This window comes from Aulostomus chinensis, chromosome 8 (assembly GCF_037954235.1).
Source record: "Aulostomus chinensis isolate RoL2024-O1b breed Wild chromosome 8, RoL_Achi_v1.0, whole genome shotgun sequence".
Classification (NCBI taxonomy): domain Eukaryota; kingdom Metazoa; phylum Chordata; class Actinopteri; order Syngnathiformes; family Aulostomidae; genus Aulostomus; species Aulostomus chinensis.
Genome location: NC_141327.1, coordinates 14596543 through 14613328, shown reverse-complemented (window position 1 = coordinate 14613328; position 16786 = coordinate 14596543). Strand labels below are relative to the sequence as shown.

Sequence of the window (16786 nt, the reverse complement as noted above, 5' to 3'; positions counted from 1 at the left end):
TCAGACATGTACACGACTACACTGTTGGTAAATCCAGAACACCTTGTGGCCTGGGGAAGCTTCAGGGTCCCTCAGAAGGAGCCTGTGGTTCCCCAGCAGGAATTGGAGTGTGATTCTGGGTTACCATAGTGACAGTCTTTTGCCACCATGTAGAAAGTAGATGAAAGGACTAAAAAGCATTGAAAGACAAGGAGCCGATGTTCTTTAACCATTATAATTTAAATTTATTGATATGTGTGTGTTTTCATAAAGTATCAAACAAGATTGAGTGTAAAATGAACAGTGTCAAGGACAGCCCATGAGTAATACAGAATCAAATCCATCTCAGTAAATAGCATTGCACCATGTCCCAGAATTCCTAATAACACAATAATCTTATCAGAGAAACTGCATTGAGATTCTCTAGTTTTAAATTAAATCCCCCCCAAAAAATCTGCCCACATCAGACATGTTGGTAAACAGAGGCAAATCAGCAGCAATCATTCAATCATTTTGGCTGGAAAGTAAGCTTCGCAGTTGACACTTTTCCTGAGTCAAAATGTACATCATATGAGTTTCGTGTTTGTACAATATGGTTTTCATATTTTCTCTATGTTTTACTCCCCAAACCAAATAGCTTAGACAATGCTCTTTAGCCAGAGGTTTTCAAAGTGGGAGTCAGGCCTTTCCAGGACCAGGTTATCAGATGTTATTAATTTGGTTGCGATAGTACAAAAGTATATAGTTGGGGGGGGGGGTGTCAGCTGTTTGTTGAACTTGTCAAGAGTCAGAAACGCATTTGAAGAGAGCCTTTATGAAACTGATGTAATCTGAAGTCACGCCAAACAGCAAATACTATTGGAGTGTCTGGCCAAATATATAACAATGACCTCAGAGGGGCACCCAGGAGCTTGTCTCAGATATTCTCACACTTATAAAACCCCTGCTCTGAACAAATCTAGAATCTCGCATATTTGCTTGAGTTGTACACTGAAGTGTATCCAGAATCTTTGGAGGAAGCAGGCAGCATTGGCATGCCTGACATAGGGTCTATCTTACATCGTTCCAGAGCTTGTTTGTAGTTGATCTTCTGTTTTGTTAGAGGGTCAACAATATCCTTGATGTAGGTTGTGTCAGCCTGCAGCTCTCTCATCATTGTGCTGTCAATCATTTTGGACCCGATTGCATCCACGATGCTTACTCTGCGGCCAGTTTTTGGATTGATCAGCCCTCCGGTCAGGTGCTGTGCTTCCATGTATCGAAAACCAGTGTCCTTCAGCATCCAGCCTTTCTGGACAGCCTCCCCTACTGACAAACACTCTTTGGTCACAGGGTCTTCAACACCTGAATAGGCCTTTTGTGCGTTGAGTAGCCTCTGAAGTTGACTGTCATCAATGAGGCCTCTGGATGCTGCCTTGTGAGCACTGTATCTCTCTCTGTTGGTGATATCGATGAGGCCGCCTGTTGCTGCCTGAGCCTCCAGAAGCCGTTGGGCTGTAATGGGATCGATCAGTTTGCGAATGGTGGCACTGCGTACTGTATAGCAGGTGTCAGTGTTTGTATCCATTATTCCAGCGATTGGGTACATTCCTGAAGAGCGTGAGAAGTCTGGAGGGGCTGACCTTGTGGATGTAATGGACTTAGGGACCAATGAGCTATACTGTGAGTGTTTATTGGTGTCACCTGCCACCAGCAAGGCAAATTCTGAGATGGGAATTTTGCCTGATTTGTAATTCTTCAAGTCATTCTCTGACAGCTTGCCTTCTTTCAGGGCATCCTTGATGGAGTACTGCTTGCCACTCTTGCGATCCTGCAGCACAGAAGTTTCACCATCAGGTCCCATGGAAGTGATCTCCTCCCAGTCACACTCCAGCTCCTGCAGGTGAATGTACTGTTGCCGATCAATCAGACCCTGCAGGTAGGCGTCGTAAGGAGACATGTCTTTGCCTGTATCTGGATCCAGAATGGTGATCTTGGTGGAGACATTGGTCTCTTTTGTCCTTGTTTCTGCATGTTCCTCTCTCTGCAAGTGAAGCAGGAGCTCTCGGATGGTGCTGTCTCGCTGGTGGATCCTGTCTTTTTCATCCAGGATTTCGTTTTCCAGACGTTGGACATCAGACCCCATCTTAAGGCTCCTCTGCCTACTCATCTGCGTTCTCTCACTCATCAACCTGCTCTGCTGTTGGAAGGACAGGTTGGTGTCATGTCTCCTTGTCTCGAGTGTCCTGAGCTCACGAGTCAGGTCATCCCTCTCCCTCTTCAAGGCGTCTCTGCTCATAGTTAGGGTAGTCTCTTCTCTAGAAGTGCTGGACTTGGAGCTCAACACAAGGTTTATTTTATCTGTGCTGCGTCTGATTTCATCCTCCAGGTCCCGCCTGGCAAATTTGTGCTGAGACACTTGTTCCCTCAGGCGGTCCCGCTCTGCTTCCACAGCCTGGTCTTTCTCTACACGGACAACTTCTTTGTACACTGTCTTCTCAACAGACTTCTCTCTCTGGAGGATCTCAAGCTTAACAGTGATGTTACGAATTTCTCTCTGGAGATGCAGGATATCGCTGGTTTCTTTGTCCATGTCTACCCGCAGATCATTAGTCATCCTCTCCAGTTTCTGGTCTCTCTCAACCTTCAGCACCTCCTCAATGACAATACATTCTTCAACAGGTGGTGGGGCATTTTCCAGCTGTGTGATGCGCAATCTGATGTCTCTGAGTTCAGACTCTGCTTGAATCCTCTTCTGGCGCTCATCACTCTCTCTGAGGATCCTCTCTTTGTCTTCCAACTTTGTTCTGAGCTGTTGCAGCTCTAGCTCAAGCTGACGCCGAGTCATCACTTCATTGTCCAGGCTCCTACTGAGCCTCTCGTGCTCAACCATCTGCCGTGGGTCCTTTTGTAAACGTACAATCTCTTGCACAACCACTTTCTCCTCAGGTTTCTGTCTTTCCAAAAGGATGTATTTATTCTGCAGGTCAAACACCATCTCTTCAATGGTTCGCCGCAGCTGTGCCTCCTCCCGCAAATCTTTTCTCAAGCGGTCTGCTTCTTTCTCCAAGAGAGGATCCGGTTCGTACTTGATGACTTCTCTGGTGAGTATTTTGGTCTCTACCTTTGACTTTTCAGCCTTCCATTCATCCCTATCTCTCCTGAGTATTCTCACCCTGTCTTGCAGGGAGTTATATGTGGTGTGTAGATGGTTTATCTGATCATTTAGCCTTTGAATTTCTCTCTCATTTTCAGGGCTTCTTTCCTCTTTAACCACCTCTTGAAGAACCTCCTTCATCTCCACCTTAGGCTTCTCATAACGAAGGATGTTAAGGTCAGATGTGACCTGGTCGATCTGCACATCCAGTTCAGAGCGCAGTCTGCTGGAATCTTGTATGTCTTTTCTTAAACGCACAATTTCCACCTCCGTGTTTGGATCTATCCGGTAAATCTCATTTACTATTTCCTTCACCTCAACTTTTGGTTTCCAGTCTTGAACTTCACGGTAGCGACTTTGTAGACCCATCACCTCTTTGGACAAGGAGCTGTTTTCGATCCTCTCAGTCTCCATATCTGATCGAATCCTCTTCGATTCAGTAATGAGTTCAGGGTCTTGTTCAACCTTTTTGACTTCCTTGGTGATGATCTTTGGCTGGATGTTGGGGATCAGTCTCTCAAGAGCGTTAATCTGGCTCCTTATCTGAAAGATGTCATCATTAATGAGCTTGGTCTTGTTGTTCTCATCAGCAATTTCGGTCTCGAATATTCGCACTTGTCTCAACATCTCTGGGTTTTTCTCCACTTTTACCACCTCCTTCTTAACCACCTTTTCTTTGATTGGTGGTCTCTTCTGCTGGAGAATGGTCACCTCTGTCTTCATCTGTACGTGCTCTGAATCTCTTGTTCGAATTTCATCCCTTATCCTTGTTATTTCCTCTCTCAGCCTCACAGCCTCCACATCGAGTTGTGGATCTTTCTCAAACTCAGTGACTTCTCTAGTCACCAGTTTGGGTGGGGTATTTTTGAGATTTTCCTCAATGATAGTGATTTTTTTGTTAAAAGTCTCAAACTCACTTTGGATGGTGGTCCTTTTCACGGTCTCTTCATGCAGTTTGTTCTGAAGGTCGATTAAATCTGCCTCCAGTTTTGGGTCACGGTAGTAGTGCAGTACTTCTTTTTCCTCAACGCGCTCCACCCCTCTGCGACTCTTAAGTGACATCATCCTGTCCTTAAAGGTTCTTAGGTTGTTCTCTGTGTGACTTGCCCTTTCCTTCTCTTCTTCCAGCTCTTTTAAAAGACTTTCTAGCTCAAAAGCACTCCTTTGTTGGTTTTCAAGCTGCACCTGTTGTTGTGCCACCATCTGAACTTTCTCTTCACTCTGCAGTGGGGAAAAGTAAATTTATTGAATACCAAAAAGTTCTTGTTCTTTAGTTTTCATTTCTTTCTTTTTTTTAATGCTAGACTGGCTCCCTTACTTGTTCAACAAGATTCTTTGCCAAACCCATCTGTTTTTGGCGTTGGGCGTTTTCAGCCGTTGCTTCTGCGTAACGGTGCACCAGATCATTTTCCTGTAATAGACAAGACACTGTAACCATCTGGATCGTCTCACTAATAAGTGATAATCACAGTGCATTAAAAAAGTCTTTGATACCTCTTTCTGAACCATCTCAGCAAGTGTGGGCAGATAAGGTTTCTTTGCAACTGTGGCGCCGCTGTCCTCAAGTGTACCGTTGAATTTGTCAACATTGGTCTCATAGTCCTGCACGGTGTGAAGAACTCGGTTATGCTTCCAAAAGCGGACTTGTCAAATTATTCAACAATGCCCCAAATCAATGGACTATCTCATTTATTTTTAGATTTTTTTTTTAATTTCACTGCCATTAATTCGAGAGTTGATTATTCATCTTTGATGGTAACATTTAGGATGATCATTTTTACTTTTTCCTACTTCTTGATTTTTGTTTTTTTTAGCGTAATATCAAATCCATCAATCTTACACTGAGGAGATTCTGCAGGTCTTGTGACAGGTCAGTCACTCTGTCCAAGTCATTTCCCTTCCGCTTCAGGTCCTCCATCACCCTCTGCAATGATATGGTTTCAAAGAGGTGAGCCATTGATAAAATATTCCATCATTTTATTCGAATAACAGATTAAGAATCATCTCACCTCCTGGGAGCTCTGTTTTTCAGCGATCCGAGAAAAGTCATCATTGTAATCAATCTTGTTTGTCGCCAGGTTATCAAGGAAAGAATTCAGGGATTTGGATGTACTCTGGAACTCTTGGTTCTTGGTTGCAGCCTCTTGTAAGATGCCCTCTCTGAAAGTATTTATCAATGTGTTACATTAGAATTTGTATCTGATTTAAATTTTGCATCATGCCGCTTCAAAATAATCTCACAGCTCTGCTGGTAAGAAATTTGCTTGTCATTTTATTCCAATTGCCAAAAGGTATATAGATCCAGAGCTCAGGTTCATCAGTGGATTGCATGACCTCATCACATATTAGATCATGTATCTGCACACAAGTGCTCGCATGGTGTATAAGTTCTTACAATATAATCAGAAGTTGTCCTTTTATGAAATTTGACTATTATACAAAGAGAAAGCACAAAGACTCTATAAATCATGTTATTATTTATGCTCCTAATCACAGGTTGCGTATGTGAATGAGCTGAGTGTTCAATTCCAAATATAATTATTCATTATTATTCATTTGCTTGAACATTGATTAACGATCCAGATTTCACACAGGTAAATGAAATATGGAAAATATCAATGTTTTATTATTATTTCACGTTAGATGAGCCACGGCCAAATTTTGCAGTCTTGAGTCTCACCTCTCCTTCAGCTGGTTAGCAACGTTAGCGTAGCGGCTCTGCAGTTGCTTGACCTCCGTCCTCTGGCGCTGGATGTCAGGGCAGTACTCCTGGTAGCCCTGCTGCAGGGAGCTGCACAGCTGCTCTGTGGTCTCCAGATCAAGACTCAGCTTCTTCATGTCACCCTGAGCCGCTGTCACAGCTTTTTGCTGATCCTGAATGGAGCGAAAAAAGTTGGTTCTGTCTGTGAGCAAGAGAAGCGTCTCTTAAATGGTAGAGGGATAATTTCCTCACCTGAATCTTCTCAGTTGCAGCTTGGATTGCATTTGGCACGTCAAGAACTGGACCATCGTCACTGAGCCCCTTCTCAAACCCAGAGACCAGACCATCCACCTTCTTTATCTGATTCTCCAGTTCGAGGGAGGCATTTGCTCTAAAATAAAAAGTCAGATACAAATGTCATGACTGAAGTCAATTTACATACACGGCAGAGCTCAACGAAGACATATCCTTTCTTCCCAAAAACACTTTTTACATACTTCTTGTTGTAGAGGTCAGCAAGTGCAGCGATGCTGTCATGCTTGTTGTTGGCGGCGCTTAGTTTGAGAGGCAGTGCAGAAGAGGAACCACCGGCGTCCAGCAGGGGCTTCAGGTCAGCCTGCGCTGCAAGTTTCTGCTGCTCCAGATCTTTCAGCGCCTTGGCGGCTTGCTGGAATCAAACACATTTAGATACAGTAGAGGGTCTCGCTCAGTATCACACATCAGCTTTTGATGGCTACTTCCTAATCAGACATAGAAACTAAACTCAAAATGTCAAATATTTTATTTGACGTATATTCAGTTAGGTTGAGTTACACTGACCAGAAATCAACTGAGTCACTTCCCCTTAAAAATATCCTTACTTTCATTCTCTCAGATGAAGAGTGTGTCTATAAATTGAGTGGATTCAGGTCTTGTATTGTCTGTCTGAAAAAAACATGATATTTGTATACTTCATGATTGTTTTTCATCACCAGTTTTTACGATTAATAGCCCAAAACGATGAGAAGTAGCAGTGATAATGCACATACCGGCTTGTTGTACTCCTAACGTGTCTATTTGTATTTTACATGTTGGCTGTGTCCCTGCTTGATTTCACTCTTGCTCACCATAAAAAAACATAATTTCATCCAGGGTAGGAAATTCAGTCTGATAGTGGTTCTACTCAAAGATTGAAGAACTGGCACAGAAATTGTGTGCAAAAAAAAAAAAAAAAAGAAGAAGAAGAAGAAGAAGATAATTCCACTCACATCCTGTTCCTGCAGCCTCTTGGCCAGATCTCCGATGGGGTCACTGCGGTTCAGGGGGGCCCTCATGCGGCTCAGCATGCCTTTCTCAGCGTTGGCCAGGTCATCGTCCAGCTCGTTCAGCTGCTGAGCCAGAGCTGTCAACTTGGGGTCCGGAGCAGAGGACACTGGAGCTGATTCAGCGAACAGGAATGACATGTCATTGTTATAACCATATTTGGTACTTGTGGTGATTGATTATCTGGATACAGTTTAGAGTTGGATAGTCACCTGACTGCTGGGCCCTGGCGATGTCTGATTTATGATTCTTTAGTGACGCTGCCAGAGCAGTTCTCCTCTTCTTGATATCTGCCAGTTCACCACCCAACCTAACCAGTTGAAAAGATGAGGAGAGCGGGAGTTAGGAATTGAAACAGGTTACTGACATATTCTTGCTGCATAATAAAACAGCCTCCTGTTCCTTACAGGTCCACTTTGTTAATGGCCTCTGGATCAGGAGGTGGGATCTGGAAACAAACTCCTGGGAAGGTTTTAGTTGCCCCATTCGTGGAAACAACATCCCAGTTCTCGGTGTCTGAGTTGTTCTTCAGGGTGAACTTCTCGCCTCTTGAAAGGGATCCCTTGATGACAAAAAGTAAATGATGTTCATTGTACACACAACACCAGAAGCTGGAAGCTCGAGATATTTGACTTTCTCTGATTTTCTCTGCACCTTATCAGTCTCCCAGTCACACAGGGACTCCACTGTGATGGGTCTGCTTGGGGGGGTGCGACGTAGTTTTAGAGGAGCGATGTTGGTGCTGCGCTTCCTCAGGTCTGCTAGCAGTGCCTCACTGTCCTGGACAGCTTTCTCCTCCGCCTGGTGGGAAATAAAGTCAGACCGAGACACATTTTACACATTCTGTACTGAATCAAAGTTTGCTGGGAGGTGGATCATTCATTCAAAGTCTCTGAATCAATTCCAATATCTTACGCTGCGTGTCTTCTTTTCTTTTCCTCCCTGATCCACACACACTTTACAATCTTTTAATATTAATAATTTTAATAAAACATGCAAACATGAGGTAGCTCTTCAGACAAAGAAGCAAGGAAATAATTACAATTTAAAAACTACTTTTCCAAGAAAAAAGGACTCTATTTTTATTCTCCAACTACTCTAACTACTTAACTACAAAGTTAAAGTAAAGAGGCATATGACTAACTCATGTGTACTGCTATATATCTTCTCCATACTGAGCCTTAATGCCAGATGGCCTTCCCTCTTCTTCATACTTGATGTCATGAATGAGACGTACAGGCGCTCCTCTATTTTTTTCTCCTTAAGATTCTCAATATTTGACATATTCATCTTCATAACGTCTCCCTCGTACCTCAAGCTGCAGCAACGTCTCTGAGTTGCTCTTCTTGCTGACTGCCTTGGGGTCCAGACTATTGTTGAGTTTGGTCAGCGTCTCTGACAGCTGCTCACTGTCTAGTTGGTACTGGAAAAAAATAGCAGAAATAAATGTTTAATTATTTACATCCAAATGTAAAAATCCCGCAGGATCAAATGTGCACATAAAGCCTTGAGTTGTGTCTCATCGTTACCTTTTTGAACTCCTCCAAGTTGTCCAGGTGTGTCTCCTGACAAATGCAGAGATTGAGGAACTTTTGCCACCCGGATCGTACAGAGTCTCTCTGAGCCTGCAAATGTAACTCAAGTTCATGAAACCTGGACGGGAAAGTCAAAGTAGTTCTGCAGGTCTTTAAACGCATGTTAAGTTGTCTGACTTCTAAAGGTTTATGTGCTACCTGTGCCCGGGTGCATCAAATCTCAAATTTCCATCTAACTGTGAAAAAATAACCCGGAACCTTTTCCTTTCAAAAATTCCTAGAGTGAACATTTTTATCTTCTATCATGTGGGAACTTTTCTTAACATCCCAAAAGTCTTTGTAAGGTTGCAATGTGACCATAAAATCACCAAATATATATGTGTGTGTGTATGTATATATATATATATATATATATATATATATATATATATATATATATATATATATATACTTTAGAGAAGGTTATGAAAGGTCCTTGGAACCTACTTGTGTTGTGGTACAACGCCTTAAGTAACATTCAAGGGCTCCAGCTCTTTAATTTGTTGACCATAAGACAGCATGTTGGCTGTTCAGGCGCAGCCTCTCTCTACCTGTATGGTGGCAGAGGCAGGGTGCTTCATCTCCACAAGTCTGTCGCCTTCATCCTGGAGTTTGTTCACCTCGCTCTCGTGCGACAGCAGACTGTTGTTCTTGAAGTTCTGATGGAGAATGAAACAGTGCGGTGATTAATACAGTTTACACTTCGATTTCTGACGAACATCAGGTCCCTGTAGACTAGCAGTGTCCAGCCTCACACCTCGTACTGCCTGCGGACATCAGGTGGATCCACCATGCGGTCGCTCCAGTCCTGCTTCATGATCTTATCCTGCTCCTCTTCCAGGAAGCCCAGCTCCTTGTTGCAGCCTTGCATGTATTCATACAGGCTGTTCAGGTAGTGACGACGCCACTTGGAGTTGTCCTGAGGGGAAAGTCAATAAAGATGAGACAAACCTGAAAGATTCTAAAACTCTTTGAGATGTAAACTCGTTCATTTTTATCCAGAACACGGATTTCATTTTCATTTTAAAAGAAAATAGATTCGTTAGTTATCGTCGTAGAATCTGTTGACTTCAATGAAATGTTATTTATTTTTTAATATTTCCAGAAAGCCAAGGAAGAACCCATTCAATTTTGGGGCAGTTAGCAAAAAAAAAAAAAAATTAACCTCCTTGTTACTGTTTATTTATCTTTGTATCGTGTTGAATGTATTTTGTTGCGTTATTCAGAAAGTCACCATCCCTCGCAAATGTTCAGTCATAACCTTCAAGGCTTTACTCACCAGCAGGTTGTTGTACTGTTTCTTGAGGGCTGTATATTTCTCCTGGAAAGCAAGATTATATAAATTGAGATTGAAGGGGAATGTTTTACTTCAGTGACAACCCCCAGAATGTCTTCGTGCTGGAGGGTGTGAGTTCACCTTGCTGCCAGCGGAGCTGACGCAGAGCTGAGAGCTGTAGGCCTCCACTTCTTTGTGCAGGATGTTGTGAGCAGCGATCTGCTTCTCCAGGTCGGCCATGGTGGGGCCGTACTCCTCTGTGTTGACTTGTTTCTGAGAGGACGGACCGTGAAAGAGCTCTGTTAGTATTTAGTGGAGACAGTTTCTCTGACGGGAGAGTCTTTCCGTCTTGAATGTCAGTTATTATTGTCTGTTGCACGCAGAAGCCAGTCAGTGACTATCGATGTTAAGAAGCTCCAAGGAGAACATGGATGGCGTAGCTACATCGCATTGCACAAATCCAGTTTTGTTTTCTGTTTTTGCCTGAATAGTCTGTTGTTAAAGCTTCATATTATGCATGTTCAAATTGTACACTGGGATTATATTGGAATATGATATAATATGCACAACTGTGCATGTATGCCCCATGTGTTTCTATTGAAAAACAAAATTCTTAAAAACACTTCACAAATACATCATTAATCAGTTTAAAACACCAAACACATCTCAAACAGGTGGAAAGCAGGCATTTTCTTGGAGCAAAATTGCAGATTAATAAACGTTTCAGTATTTCTAGCGCAGGATGACGTGTTTGGGCCTCCAAAACTGTAGTTTCTGTGTCCATCACCTGGCAAACCTAAACAGACTCGCCCAAGCGCAGCGACACCTACTTGCTTCTGGTTCAAAACAGGACCCCAGTCGATTCTGGGCATCAGCGACACGTCATCGATCTGCTCGTAGATGTCTCGGTAGAAGACGCAGTCCTTCAGCCAGCGCTCGTGGAGGAGGATCACACTGCAGAAAAGGAACGTGGGTTCATGTTTCAGGAGAGAAGATGAGTTCGTGACGAGTGACTGAGTGAGCACGTGACTAAGACTGCTCGTCTTGTCTTTGCCAGCAGTTTGACCAGACTTTTCTGTTGTATTTGTTTTTCGTCATGTTTTATTTTTCTCATTTGATTCAGAGCAAAGGTTTTGAATGTCTTTTATGCTCAGCACTCTATGCATGAACTGTGCTACATGAGTAAAGTTACTATGATCCACGCTTTTATTCAAAGTAACACATTTATTTCATCATGCTACAAAATAAAATAGATGGTATGATGTAAAAACTCTTTTTTTTTTCAATTTCAGCAACAAAATGAACGATAGTCTGATACTTTTTTAATAGATGAAGTATTATTACGACTTTTCCCCCCAGATTTAGTCAATACCAACTCACTCGCTCTCTATCTCTGTGGCCTGGGGGTGTTTGAGCTTCTTGGCTTTGTCGACATCCAGGAAGAGTTCCTTCAGGAGATACTCAGCCTCGCCCAGCTTGTCTGAGACTTCCGTCTGATGCTGGACGGGCAGCTCTTTCTTGTCATTTTCAGCGTCCTTGTGGGAGCAGATGATAGTTAGGAAGATTCTTTTTTGAAAAAAGAAAAAAGAAAAATAGAGGTGTGGCAATAAAAGTGATGAATCAGGCTGATATGAGAGTGTGAGCATGTTCTCACCACAGCCAGCAGCTCTTCCGACCGGAGGATGTCTTTCTCCACCAGGTCGGCATTCTTTTGCATCTGAGCGATCAACAAGGCCAGGCCACTGGACTGGGTCCTGCAGGGTGGCAGCAGGAGGGTCGAAAGGTCAAAGATTAAAAAGAAATTGAATCGTAGGAGAATTGGTTCAGTTTTCCAGTTCTACAGTCACTCACCAGGAGAGATTTACCACTGAGGTTTGCCATCACTCGGTGACAGACAACTATTCTCCTGATGAGGCTCTAAATATTGATTGACAAGCTTTTTGAGTGAATTGTGTAGAATCGCCACGAGCGTCTGGGTCTGTCATTTGTAGGTGGATTAAAAAGGCAAATTTTGAAATGAAATTTGTGATCGTTCAATGTACAGAATGTTTTTGAATATTTGAATCTAATCAGACTGACAGACTGACACAGCAAACCTCTCCCATCAGTCACTGGCTGAAGGGGTGTAGGGATGGAGTCGGTAGATGGATGGTTGCCACACCCGCGGCGTGCTCTGAATAGTATCCATTCCGCCGCCACTGTCACGCCCACTGTCAAGGCTACAGGGTTACTTTGATATGAACTACACCCATTAGACAAAATAATAATCAGACGTATGGAAGGTGACACAGAGGAGGGTGTGTAACAGGAGCAGGTTGGTTGGCCTCGTGTGCGTTACGTGAATAAATGCCACACTTGTGATCAGTCACGGTGAGCAGATAGTAACACTTGCAGGCCAATCAAAGGGCAGTCAGAACTTAGTTTGTGGGGGCACGCGGGTCGCGTACCAGGGCGGGTCAGCGTACGATGGACAAAACAGGAGAAAAAAAAAAGGAAGAGAAGGAAAAAGAAGTTTATGTCAAAAAAGAAAACAAGCTTTCCGTGGCTGAGCCTTGTATTGAATTATTTGATTTTTTTTTTTCAATAAATGCTGAAGACCAGCAGGTTGAGTTTGTTGCTATACTATAATAAACGTTTTACATAAATTCTAGAAGTTATAGACAGTGGGTGATTCACCAGCGGGCGGCTCTACAGAACTGAATATTCTTTAATAACATCTGAACAGTTCTGACAACAAAGCATTTAAAAGTTACGGGAAAAAAAGACAAGTTTGTTCTGTGGTTTGTGTCTTAGATAACAGCCTCCCCACTGCCACATCACTACATCCCACATGATAAATGTCTGGCCGGCAGTTTATACTTCATTCATTGAACAAAACCTGTGAAGTGCCTCTTAAATGCGTAACTCTGATCGCCTTGGTGGTGAACTGACCCACATGCCTGAGTAAACTCTAGTACATACTCATGTCAGGGAGAAAATAAGCTAATGCCATGTTGGACAGATTTACAAGGTGCATCTTAACACCGCTCTTTAATGAAGAAGAATGTGAGAGGAATGCAGCTGCTCCGACTCACGGCGCTGCCAGACCATCAGGTTCTGCCGCAGCGGTGACACGGGCTTCCTGTAGCTGCTCAGTCAGCAGGAGACACAGGTATGGGGTTATTTTTTTGTCCACACACACACACACACACACACACACACACACACACACACACACACACACACACACACACACACACACTGACAACACTGTATCAATGAGTGAGAGAGTGACTCAGTAGACGTTGGTATGAATGGAACACTTTTCACAAGTATTCATGCACCTGCCCTTCCTGTTTAACAGTATTTGTTCTGTCCTTTAGTTCCTGATGTTTTGGGGGGTTTTTGTGACGTTGCTGGTATCTTTTTCTTAGCCTCCCTTCAACTCTCCATTTCTTCTTTAGATGATTAAAAGTAATAAAAAGTGGTTTCTCGTAATCAAAGTATTACAAAAAGTCATGTAGATTCTTTATATTGGGTGAAGGGGCTCAAGTAACTTTTGGGTGTTTACATTTACTTAGCTGCTACTTTCCTAATCCTAAACCTCAATTTAAGCTCAACTTTAACTTTGAAAAAAAAAAATTAACATACACACACACACACACACACACACACACACACACACACACACCTATAATTGTGTCTGCAACAAGCACACATGTATACCTGTGTGCGTGCGTGTTTTGGTCCAGTTCTTTCTGGTCATGATGGGAGTGTATGTGTCATCCATGACAAACTCCTCTGCAACAGCTTCACTAATGGGTTTACCAGATGAGACAACTTTTGATTCTTTTTGATATAAAATATCCTATTTTTTATTTTTAAATATCATTTCATTTGTTGATATTATAACAAGTTAGCTAAATGGTAGCAGCTTAGCACACAGGAATGAACCGTTTAGTGTTTTGTTTCAGCGACATGAGCAGCTGAAGACATAAAGTAGGCCTGATTTGAACAGAGAGTGAGATAACTGGCTAACCCACATTATTTGTCAGGGTTTGTCTGCATTTGTAATTAGGTGGAAGATCATCGTGTTCATATTACAAACACTCCCTGGCTGCGGCTTTCACCCTGCTGACAAGTGAACTTTGGGGTTAGGAAGAGCTTAGATGCAGCTTTCATCTTCCACACAGGAATTCCATTCAATATAATTATCCTAATGATATTATAGATAATTATTAGCATCAAACAGAAGGACTCCTTCCCAGACAACACATATCCCTTCACTTTGGCTGCTGATCATTTCTGGAGCGCGCTTTCACCTGTCACGCCTGTCAGAGTCACGACCGTGTGGCAAAAGACGGGAGCTGCGACGTAACAGGTGGGCAACTTCAGCAGAGTAAGATGGGATGATTCCCCCCTGACACACCCACCAGCACCCACACGCTCCCTCTCTCCTTCACCCCTCCGCGAGATCGATGTTCATCCTTTTCCATTAGAAGATTAATAGAACATAAACTCAATTAATCACTCATTTATCATCATTTTAAATCGGTTTGATATCCGTGCAGTCGTTTGGAGTGTCGGTCAGTTAACACAAGTAATTTTTCATCTACTGCCCTGGGAATTTTATGACATTCTAAAAAATAACTCATAAATAATGTATAAAAATTATATAGGTAAAGCGGTCAGTGTGTGATAACAATAATAATGATAATAGAGGCCCCACCTTACGTGGTGACTCATCCTCTCTGGGTTTGTACCAGTCAGACAAACCCATGCACCAAATTTTCCTGATCTCACCGAAACAGGGACCAACGCCCTCACAGGAGGAGGAAACCAGCTGAGCAGCCTGCAACAGACTCAGCGCGGACGCGTCCAGAAACCTCGTCAGTAGTCTGTGTTAATTAGTATTTAGCGGGATGAAATCATTGATTTGAAAAATCAACAAGCATGCCAGTGTCATATCAGTCCTCAGTTCTGGGGGGCGTCCCATCCCTCTGCATCAGCAACTCTGAGATTAGTTTTTTATGCACATGCATTAAGTCAGATATCTTTTTGTGTTGATGTATAATGAGCAATAAAAGCTCAGGAACGTACCACTTATTCAATCTGAAATTGTTCCCTCTTTTCCTTGACTTCCTGCACACACCCTTAGGATGTTCACCTAAATGTCTGAATAGGTTGTGTTTGTTTGAGAAACTGATTTTCTTCTGCAGAGCGGAAAAGGTCGGGACATTTGTTTGACAGGTGTCACGTGGTGTCTCCAAGATTTTCTCTTTAAACCTGATCTCAGCCTCCTCACGTCCAAACCTCAGGTTCTGGTCCAACCTTCTCAGTGAACCTTCTCTATCACTGAACCAAGGTGAATGTAAAGCTCTGCTATAATGTAACAGGAGGGGAACCACCATGCAGAGGGAGAACAAGGACAGCTGCACGCACAGGAAACATGACACAGTCCTTGGCTCAGGAGGAACAAGAGAAGCAGGAACCTGACCGAGATACAGTATCACCACATGCACAGAGAATCATTCATATATGCACCAAGTCTCTCTTGGATAGCACTCACTTGTTAACCTTGACCGAAGTGTCCTTAGGATCCTTTTTCTTAAACATCCTGGAGGTTTTGGGAGGGCGGGGTCCAACAGATCCCTCAAATCTCTCTCTCTCGCTTTCTCTCTCTTACTCCTTCTTCGTCTGCGTCTTCCTCTCCCTTTAATTCTCCTTTAACTCTCAACACACTAAAACTCACTCACAAACTCACGTCAGCAGAGTGTTTAACACCAGCAGCTCCTCCCAGACAGCTTAACAGGTGTGTCACCGCCCAGACCTCCACCATGCAGAGGAAGACCGGACCGACCTGTTTCCACCACGATCCCTTCCTCCAACCCTGGGTCCTGCCCTTTCTTTTCATCAGGGCCCTGAGTCACTCGTGAACCTCTCATCAGGGGCTAGGACCTTTTCAGTACCCAACACTACAGGGAAAAGAAAATTCCAGCAGGGAGTCGTGCTCCCTCTCCCTAGAGAACCAAAGAATGCTATTGGAAGAAGTTAGAAATAAATCCAGCTGGTCAAATGTGGCAGACGGGTGATGTTCACACAGATTTTAATAATAGTTTGATATGTAAGGTTATGAATCTAATTATTTCACCTTTAGAACACAGAATTAATAACCAATTTCAACCTCTCCACCATATTAAATACACATATTAAATACACTTTTAAAAAGAAAAATAGCCTTGATAACAAATGTGTCTCCGTACAATTTTGTTCAAACACACTGCATTCATTTTTTTAACCCTCAATTTTCCTGCAGACAGGAAGCAAAGCCAAATGGCTAATTGTAACTTCTCCTTCCTGAAAATCTACTGCGCAAATCCAGTAACTGTCAGTGACCGTGATACAAGAGGTAAACAATATTTGTCAGAATGAGAACGTTTCATGAATGAATTCTTTTATGAAGTAATTAGGAATTTATTTGACCTATTTTGCAAATTTCCTTCTGTTCCCATGAAACAATGTTTTTTTAGAATGACAGTCAATGAACCTTGAATGAGGACTAGTTTAACAGTTTGGAAAGCGAAGTATTTATATGTGGAGATCAGTCCATGAAATACAACGGTACAGCTAGCACACAGTTGGCGTAGCTTAGCATAAAGACTGCTAACCCACCAGCAGCTCCACAGCTCACGAATGAACATGATCCAAATTGTTTGATGCTTCTCCAAAACCACGTCGTAAAAAACTAGAAATTGTGATTAAAGACCAAAATATAGATGATCATTAGCACACATTAAATCAATAGAGGTAGATCTCGTATGACTCCCGCGAAATGAAAA

The 16786-nt window shown here is 42.8% G+C and overlaps 1 protein-coding gene across 1 annotated transcript; it reads right to left on the bottom strand.

The window, feature by feature from the left end:
• Positions 1-200: 200 nt before the first annotated feature.
• On the bottom strand, positions 201-15706 carry evpla (envoplakin a). The gene is made up of 22 exons (XM_086211131.1): positions 15517-15706; positions 11623-11722; positions 11349-11503; positions 10799-10922; positions 10110-10241; positions 9972-10013; positions 9450-9611; positions 9244-9351; positions 8648-8743; positions 8431-8541; positions 7773-7919; positions 7526-7680; positions 7331-7428; positions 7064-7233; positions 6314-6483; positions 6069-6207; positions 5796-5989; positions 5125-5275; positions 4956-5039; positions 4610-4717; positions 4434-4526; positions 201-4336 (listed from the first exon to the last, which is right to left on the bottom strand). The coding sequence occupies exons 1-22, from the start codon at positions 15561-15563 to the stop codon at positions 938-940; spliced, it is 5985 nt and encodes a 1994-aa protein (XP_086067257.1). The 5' UTR covers positions 15564-15706; the 3' UTR covers positions 201-937.
• Positions 15707-16786: the final 1080 nt, after the last annotated feature.